The sequence below is a fragment of the Echinops telfairi genome, unplaced genomic scaffold, assembly GCF_000313985.2.
Source record: "Echinops telfairi isolate 266 unplaced genomic scaffold, ASM31398v2 ScPeMD7_2291;HRSCAF=2852, whole genome shotgun sequence".
Classification (NCBI taxonomy): domain Eukaryota; kingdom Metazoa; phylum Chordata; class Mammalia; order Afrosoricida; family Tenrecidae; genus Echinops; species Echinops telfairi.
This window is the reverse complement of record NW_022106189.1, coordinates 30,279,489-30,289,188: the sequence shown is the minus strand read 5'-3', so window position 1 is coordinate 30,289,188 and position 9,700 is coordinate 30,279,489. Positions and strand designations below refer to the sequence as shown.

The following is a 9,700-nucleotide window of genomic DNA, read 5'->3' as shown; positions in this document are numbered from 1 at the left end:
TGTGATCAATTCCCCCTTTCTACACCCCCTTCCCTCCTGGTATCGCCACTGTCACCCCTGGTCCCGAGGGGTTCATCTGTCCTAGATTCCCTGCCTTTCCAATACCCATCTGTACCGCTGTGCATCATCTGGTCTAGCCAGATCTGCAAGGCAGAATTGGGGTCCTGGTAGTTGGGGGGAGGAAGCGTTTAAGAACTAGAGGAAGGTTGTTGGTTTCATTATTGTTATACTGAACCCTAAGTGACTCATCTCCCCACTACCGCTCTGCAAGGTATGTCCAGTCCTCGACACTGTTTTTATTGAGACCATGTGGACGCAGCACCCACCCACAAATGGCAATAGCTGTAATCCTATTTATTGCGCCCATAGACGAAAGTTAGTGGATCTTTGATCTCACACATTCATTCTTCAATCAAGAGTCGCAGAAGGACAAGAGAGAAAGATGGAAGGCAAACCGTATCTGCCGATCTCTCCAGAATCAATGGAAGACGGACATAACCCACAGTTGATATCGAGCAGGATGAATACAAAGAAATCCACACCTCACTCCCTCACTGCCTTGGGTCACTTCCAACTCGGCGACCCGGTAGGACAGGACAGAACTGCCCCTGTGGGTTTCTGAGACTGAAACTTTTTAAAAAAATCATATTATTGGGGGCTCATACAACTCTTATCACAATCCATCCATCCATTGTGTCAAGCACATTTGTACATTAGTTGTCCTCATCATTCTCAAAACATTTGCTCTCCACTTAAGCCCTTGGTATCAGCTCCTCAGAGACTGAAATGCTTTATGGGAGTAGGAAGCCTCATCATTCTCCCTCGGAGCAGCTGGTGGCTTCAAACTCTGGACCTGGCAGTTAGCAGCTTAACATGTAACCACCAGGGCTCATCTTTAAAAAAAGAGAGAGACTAAAAATCCATAACAATAGAATATAAATCTGAAGAGATTAATGGAGTAGGGTGTTCTAAGGGCTTTGCATTATTCAAGAAAAGACCTAAGGTGTAAGGGATTTTTAAATTGCATAAGCTATCTTTTCTTTTCTTTTTTTTGTAATCTTAAAAGTATAGAACCAGTCTCTAACTTTCAAACTAGTATAGTGAAAATTGAACTGATTTTTTAAAAATTCAAAAGCAGGTAAGAAAGATAAAGAAACAGAACATTCAGCAAGTACAAAATATCACTAACAAAGGGGGTCAGAATAGCACTCTTCAATCAGAAAAATGTCATGGGTCACTAAGCATCACGGTAGCTCCTCATGGGCAGACAGCCTCATCTTTCTCCTGTAGAGCAGCTGGTGGGTTTGAACTGCTGACCTTGTGGTTGGCAACCTAATGCTGAACTGATGGTTGAACTCATGAAAACAGCAAAGAGTTGTTGACCAAACCCAGGATGGAGACATTCTCATTTCCTCCCAAATCCCACGGTACCCCCAGTTCTCTAGTTTGGGCGGGGGGAGAGAAGGCGGGGCGGGAGGAGGGGGGGAGGCGGAACAGGCTCCACGGGCAAAATATTTACCATCTTCCTGGTGATTGTCACTTGACATCTCCCTTCTTGCCACTTGCTGCATCTAAAAGAAGTGTGAGAGTTTCAGTTCAAGGGAGTGCATGGGCAAACAGATGTGAACTTATTAGACCAAGTGTTCAGAAGACTTCCCTATTAATGAGGACGTCCATCTGTGTGAGATAGGGACACAGACCTTCAGATTAGAGCTCCCATCTAAGCTTATAAAGCAGATAAGACCATAGGGCTTCCGGAGTTGCTTTAGACTCCTCCAAAATGTAAAATTCTCTTAAGTGGTAAACTCACTTACTGAGTTGCTTCTGACTCTTAACAACCCAATAGGACAGGGTAGAACTGCCCCTGTGGGTTTCTGAGACTGTAACTCTTTATAGGAGTAGAAAGCCTCATCTTTCTCCCACGGAGAGGCTGGTGGTTTCGAACTGTTAGCCTTGCAGTAAGCAGCCCAATCTGTAACCTCCGCACCACCAGGGCTCCTCGCAAGGGCAATACAAGCAGTGAGAAATATTTCCTCTGCTTCAGATAGCTGTTTTCCCCGATGTCACGAAACCAACAAAGCTGAGGTGCCCCCAAAATTTCTGGGAGCTGTGATTGTCTGAAAATGAACTTGAGACCCATGGAGGCAAGGATCAGAGCAATAGGACAAGCACCTAGAGCTTGCTCATTCATTTTAAACGATGGTAGTCAGTATCTTCTTGGTAATCAGACATCGTCAGGAATCATTTCCTGATTCCTTAGACTGAAAAAAAGGATAGCAAGTTATTTCATTTTCCACTTTGGAGAACTTTTCTTTTTTTTAAAATCTTAGAAGTGCTACTTAACTCAATTGGAGTGACCTTTGTCTCCATTTCCTTTAAATGTAAGATTAAAAAAAAAGTGATTGAGATTATTTCTAAGGTGCCTGCATAGTATCACCAAAGGAAAGCCTACTAAAATCAACTCTTGTCTTTTTATAAGATAAAGATGTTATATACTCAAACGGAAACTAAAAAAATCCTAGTAATTTCCCCCAGTATTAGGGTTAATTATCCTAATTGTGAGTTGACTTAACTTTCTCCTTCATTGGGTCTAATTTATCAGCCATCTCACTGATTGCATAAACTTATCAAAGAAAAAGTGGGGAAAGGGAGGAGTTGAATCCAACGTACTCAGTTCTGTTCCCTGTATCATACTCATGCATATACATCGATGGTTGCCTCCCCTCCCCTACCAATATTTTCACTGAAAAGTCATTTTTTCATTTTTGCTCTATCTTCCCTGATAGCTCTACCTCCAACACTATCCACGATATCCAAGCTTAAAAAACAACAACAACAAAAACTCCTTAAACTTTCCTTTTTTTCCTCTTTCACTGTGAGGCAGAAGTAGAATGTACAACCAGCAAGCAAGGTAACTTGAGGTGGAGATTTTGAGTAGAGAGGGGAAATTTTGAAAGCCCTTAACACTCTAAGTTGGCATCTCTGTTGGGAGCACCCAAATGCTTGGCATAAAATGCGCTATGTTTACCTGCATAATGTTCTATTCATATTTGATAATAGGTTAATGCGAGAGGGGGCGTTGAAATGAAGCCTGTCCTACCTTTCCTGAAAGGATCGAAAATGCCTTCATCAAACAAGTCCTCTTAGATCTGCATAGATAGTTTTCGAGTCCATTGAATTATTCGTATTCATTATTGACAACATCATCTGGAAAGGGAATACATTACCTGTGTCCCCAGTTGGAATGAGTCTAACTTCGGATCTGGTACACTGTTGCCCTGGGTTGCAGAAGCACTCGTTAGGGGATCCTTTATTTCCCGGTTGGGGAGAGAAATAAAAAGTCCTTTGTTTGAGTCTGTGTTAAGAGAAAAGGCAGACAATGAAGCACTGACCAGACTTCAAAGGGCGTGTGGGTTATGGAAAGATACTGGCGAGGAAGCCCAAGATTGAGATCTCTGACTGGTGGCACCACGTGGAAACCAGGTGAAGCTGGGCAGATCAGTTGACCTCTCAAAGTCTGTTTTTAGATTTGCAAAACAATCTTGGTGGATTGAATTAGGACACCTCTTCCATCCCCCACCCCCCAAATAGACATTGAAATCCTAACTCCTATACTGGTGTGTGGGACGCGTTTGAATTACAGGGCTGGCCAATAATGCTGAAAGTCCCGTGGACTGCCAAAGAGAACAAATAAATCTGTCTTGGAAGAAGTACAGCCAGGATGTTCCTTAGCGGCAAAAGGATCGTTAAGACTTCGTCTCGTGTACTTGGGACCTGTTGCCAGGAGAGACCGGTTTCTGGCAAAGAGTACCGTGCTTGGTAATGCAGCAGGGCAGCGAAAAAGAGGAAGCCCCTCCATGGGATGGACTGATACAGTAACTGGAACAATGGGTTCAAAGGTCAACACCCTGTGGTGATGGCACGGGACCAGGGGTGCTGCACTCTGCTGTACACAGACAGGGTCGCTGTGCATCCACACCGACTCCATGTCGCCTAACAACATAACAACAACATAGGTGTGGGGTGATACTATTTGGAAATAGTATTTGTTATGTTAATTAGATCACACCCAAATAGGATTGGTTCTTAATCTAATCACTTCTGAGTCATAAAAAGAGTCCATGAGACACAGAGCCAGGCCCAGGGGGAAGTCGGACACCATCCTGAGACAGACGCAGATGGCGCTGCGAACCCGGGATCCCCAGGGCTGCTGGTTCTGAGAAGCCTGAACTAGATAGACACGGAAGGCTCTCTTCTAAGACCTAGACTCTGAATTCGAACGTGGCCTCATGAACTGTGGGAAAATCCGTTTCTGTTCTTAAAGCCACGCACGCGTGGGATCTGTGTGATGACAACCGATGAGGTTAAAACGAGATCATGGATAAGAGAGGGCTTCATCAATTATGATATGCTCAATGGAGGATGGGAGACAGGCAAATATCTGGCACATTTCTTAAGAGACTACATGATCAACTGTAACATCCATTCAACAAGCTCAGGCTACAGACGCTGGGAACACACTCCTCAGATTATACAACTCCAGGGCCCTGATGAGCAGCCGGCACTGATTCAGCCTTTCAAAGTCGCCTGGATTTCTTCATCTGAAAGGACGTGAACTCCTGAGCTATCCCAGCTTTTGGTGTATGATTAGAAAAACAACCCTAACAATCAAAACAAAACCTAGTATCCTAGTTCTGGCACGAGTGCACGTGCACACACACACACACACACACACACACACACCCAAAATGGTTATCAAAAGGCCTGTTGGTAATTCTTTTTTTTTTTCTTTCCTGTTGGTAATTCTGTAAGGCTGAAATACTTGCACAAAACTTTCCATATATTCTCGATAAAGACTTGTTATCTGTTTCTGGGATTTGAGATCTTCTGGGAGAACATGGATGAAAAAAAGAGTTCTGCTTTTGTTGAGGAAGATGTTTCTAGCGGAGCCCAAGGGGGGTTAAACTCTGTGCTCGCCTGCTCGTCCTCTTCCGCTTGCTTGGGCAACAGAGCGCTGCTGTAAGTCAGTGCAAGAGAGCTTTCAGACCGCCAGCTTCTGAGAACGCAGCCCATGTGCGGCTCCACCGTGTCTCATGTTTCTGGGTCGCCTTCGGGACAACAATGCCCTACTTAATCACAAGCTGCCCCTCTGCCATTAACTTAGATCAAACCCTTTTCTCAAAGTGACCTAGGCTCCTAAACCTTGTTTTCTCCTCCCCTTCACAGTGGCAATACTAAAAACGCAGGCGGCACAGACACGGCTGCGTACACCCGATTCTCAGTTCAAAAACACACACAAACAATAACTGCAGTGAGCAACGACTTTGGGCTCCGATCCCTTATCGCTGCCCTGTAAAACAACACCTCTCTTGCTCCATCCCAGTTTTTCTACCAGATGCACGGGCCCTTCTTTCCCGATCCCATCTTGGAGTAAAGTAACCCCTCCGAGGTTCAAACTCTTTGCTGATGAGATAGGAACCCATGTGGGAGGTGGGGGGACTAGGGAGCTGGCTATTGGTGGAGGAAAGGAAGATGCACAACTCCAAGAACGCAATCAATGCCGAATCAATGTGGCTTTTGCTGTGTATATTCTCCACAACACATCAGGAACATTTCTAAAAGTCATACCCAAACTGTGGGGGGAAATTAAAAATCAGACAAACAGATCATGACTACAGAAGAGCTGTTTTGTCTTGAAACATCTTTTAGATCGTTTTTGGAACTGCCACAAACCGAAGCATGAAGTGGAAGAGTTGCATCGCATGGCCTGCAGGCCTCTGGGCTGAGCTGGATCCCTGGAGGGGTTCAGAGACTTGAGTGTGCACCAGCGCGGTCTCCATCACTGGACACGTCGCTAAAGACTGCTCCCATTTTGTTACTTGGCTTTAATGTCTTTCCTGTTGATGGTGTCGGTGCCTCGGGGTATGTTTGCCTTTTCAATCTCCAGAGGACACTTGGTTGTACCAGAGAGATATGATGTGGGTTTGCAGAAACGAGGAAATCTCATGGCCATCAAGTTCATTCTGACTCATGGTGACCGCGTAGGACCGAGTAGAACCGTCCCTGTGGGTTTCTGAGAGGTCACATCTTTATAGATGTAGACAGGATTCACCTTTCTCCCTCGGAGCAGCTGGTGGATTCGAACCGATGACCTCGTGCCTTAGCAGCTCAATGTGTACTCCAGCATGCCACCAGAGCTCCTGAAGGAATCAAATAGGTTCACTAAAAGGGCAGATCCTGAGCTGGGGTTCTCAGAAATGGGTGGGAGTGTGAGTAAGGAATTCCAAGCAGAAGCAGTCGCATGCCTTCAGAGAAGGAGCAAGGAGTGGCATTTGTGAGGAGGGAATGGCTTGTTTGAGAGGAGCACTGGTCACGTGTTGAAAGAGCAGCTATGGTTCTAGGTTAAGCTGAAGAGATAAATAGTGGCTGGGAAGAGCTTTGTAAATCAGATGAAGTCATTTAGACTTAATGTGGTAGGCAGGCGGAACCATGGGAGTTTTTGAACAGACAGGCATCATTAATTATCATGACCGTGTTTTTACGAGGACAAATATGGCTGCAAAGTACAAAATGAATCCAAGGAAGCCAGCACCCTGCGCAGTGGTGAAGAGGGCTTTGCTGGCCACCGGACAGAGTTACAGCCCAGCGCTGCCGTTGGCTGGGTCACGAGGGCTCGTTAGTTCACCTCTTTGGGTTTCAGTTTGCTTACCTGTAAAACAAGAATCGTTAATCAACTACCTTCGAGCTTGTTGTGAGGATTAAATGAAATAACAGAGGGTACTGGACCTGAGCTCACCCTCGGTACATAATAGCTATTAAGCTGGCCTCTTCAGAGGCCATCAGGAAATGGGAAGGAAATCCGTCCATTGTGGGTCATGCCTCGGGAGAGGCACATTCAACTGGGTTTCCGGGGATGAGCAGCCTCAAATCAAAATGTGACTCCAAGCGGGGGTGATGGGAGAGACGTGGCAATTCTGATGGAAAGGAACCCCCAGGGGCTGTTTAGGGCTGGCTCATTTGTGGGGTGCAGGACCATTCGTTTTGTTTTGGGTTGTTTTAAGCGTGAAGGCCTAGAAAGTTATACGGGTGAGCCTGAAGGCATCCTGCTAACTGGTCACTTGCTGGGCCAGCAGACTGAAGAGTCGTCTATGGGGACTGTGACACTGTAAATGGATGAACGCATCAGGAGCAGGGAGCAGACAGACCTTCCGGATCCTCTTTGGAAGTAGGGGCCGAGGAAGAGGGCCCTTTTAAGAGTCACGGGAGACATGGTTAGACTTAGGAGGAGGACCGAGAGAGTGTCACTTCCTTCCCCGTTCATGACGACTGCTGAGAAAGCATGATTTTGTGGGGTTTTTAAAATTTGTGTTTGCCCCCTTTGAGTTATGTCTCCCCCCTCCAAGTTTTATTGGCATATCATTCATATATCATACGATGCAAAAGTTCAAGCACATCCGGAAAAGTTGTACAATCATCACCACAATCAGTTTTAGAACCTGTTCATTCCTGCGCTCATCATTATTAGCTCCTCTGCCCCCCTTCCCCAGTGCCCCCTCCCTGCCATACCTCCAAGGATCCATTACTGTCTCTATAGATTTCCCTATCCTGGATTTCAGATACGGAAAAACACTAAAATACAAACAAACTTAACTAAAAGAAGAACATACTAAAACTAGAACAAATTTCAATGGATCATAGGGAGAGCGAATGATAGGTGCTGAATTTTAAGCTAACTCCATCTGCAACAATCCACTTTCCAATGTGCTCTGCATGTTAGCAGGTTATTCACATCCATAGCCTTCTGCAAAGCAGGTGTTTACAACTGAAGCTCTAGTGCTATTCCCTCCTTTAGATTTAGATGATATTATTTATAGTTCCTGGATCACGCAAGCTAGTGTACTGCTTCCATGTGGACTTAGGTGATGCCTCACTTTAAACGGCTGCTTGTTTGGAAATGAGCCTTTAAGACCAGATGTGATTCTTTCTGCTAGCTGGGTACCATCTAGTTTCTTCACCTCACTTGGCAGTATAGCACTCATATCTTCAGTGAGTTCTTCATGAGCTCTACCATCAAGTAGGGCCATGTCATAAGAACAACTTGTTCTTAGATTGGGGCTAGAATTAGGTGCAAGTCTCATATCCATTCAAGGATATATAGTTTATATATTTTTCTGGTTCACCTTGGAGACATCATTGTCATCTTATGTTAGAGAACAGTATCAATCATCCCCTTATCAAGTTTTTGGTGAAGCTTTACACAGCCAGTGAGGTCCCCACTTGACAATTTCTGCACCAGTTGCTCAGTGGCATTAATGACATTGACCACAACGTGGTCCCTCTCCAGGACTCTAGTTTCTCCGCCCACTTAGCATCTCATTTTTGCTTTGGGTCACTTCTGACCCTTTGGTCTCATGCTGGTGGTTTTTTGAGGGCACCAATCTTAGGGGAGATAGCCTTTATTTTGTGTGCCACTCTGCTATTTCACAAAAAGGGTGGTCTCAGGGGTCAGGCTTGGTTCTGGGTTTCAAGTGTCCCGGGGAGGCAGGCTCGCTCAGGGAGTCCTCAGTTCTCTACCGTTCCAGTTGGTCTGGCTTTTTTGGATCTTAAGAAGAATTTGAATTCTCTTCTCCTATCCAGGATCATCTATTGCGCCCCTGTTCAGAACGTTCCATGACGGTAGCCAGGTACCATCTTGTTCTTCTGTTCTCGGGATAGCTGAGGCTGTGGCTCCAAGAGACTTCTTTTTTCTCTGAGCTTTTGGTTACCTTCTGACTGTCGGGCCTGTCACAAGCTTTTAAGATCCCAGGTGCTACTACTGCACTGGCATGCAGATCCTGACTCTGGAGAGCTACGTCAGACCAATGGACTGCGTTGTCCCATGAGACAGTAGTCCTACGAGGGAAGCATTCTTTCTAACTGAGCTACTGCAGAAGGTTTCCTGTTAGCCTGTGGCATGCCCACTAATGTGGCATGACCACGTTAATCATATTGGATTACCAGCAGGCCTGACAGGCAACACTCCCCAGGGATCTAGCACAAACACAATTTTTTCAACAGAAAGCCAAGCTTCTTAACCTTTCAAAGAAGCAAAATAAATTATATATATATAAAAGTCCAGGCAACAGCTGGAGCTCCTACGGAGCTTTATAAATGACCAGGTCTAGAAAAGCAGTGTGTTCTCAGTCAAGACGGTACATGTAAGACCATTTCAGCCCATGAAGCGAGGCTTTGTGAGTGCTGATCACATAACGTGACATAAAGGAAATCTAATTCGGCTCCTACAAATTGAGGTGGTCACATAATGCTTCAATGGCCCTTCCTCTGCTTGGAATTGATAGATCAGTGCCTATACATAGAAATCTCCAGGTTTGTGCACATTTCATTAGAAGAACTCACCTTGTCTTCTCAAGCTGCCCTTTGGAAATTTCTGTTCAGCTCTTTTGCTTCATCCTTCCCTCCATTTGCTTTAGCTACTCTACAATCCCTGAGTAGATTTCAGAGTCTCTTCTGACACCCTCGTTGATCTTTTCTATTTCCTGTCTTTGAACGACCTTTTGGCTTCCGGATGGAGCATGTTCTCAATGTCCTCCCACAGCTCCTGGGGTCTCCTGTCATTAGTGTCCAATGCATCAAATCTGTTCTTGAGATGTTCTCCGAAGTCAAGTGGAAGACACTCAAGCTTGCATTGTGGCTCTCGTGG

The 9,700-nt window shown here is 45.3% G+C and overlaps 1 protein-coding gene across 1 annotated transcript in view; it reads right to left on the bottom strand.

The window, feature by feature from the left end:
* Nucleotides 1-9,700, bottom strand: part of LRRC36 (leucine rich repeat containing 36) — a 49,419-nt gene that overhangs the window by 17,817 nt on the left and 21,902 nt on the right. The window contains exons 5-6 of the mRNA XM_004704838.2: nt 3,228-3,396; nt 1,520-1,571 (exon numbers count right to left, since the gene is read on the bottom strand). Of these exons, the coding sequence (XP_004704895.1) occupies nt 1,520-1,571; nt 3,228-3,396 (221 nt within the window). The remainder of the gene's footprint in view (nt 1-1,519; nt 1,572-3,227; nt 3,397-9,700) is intronic.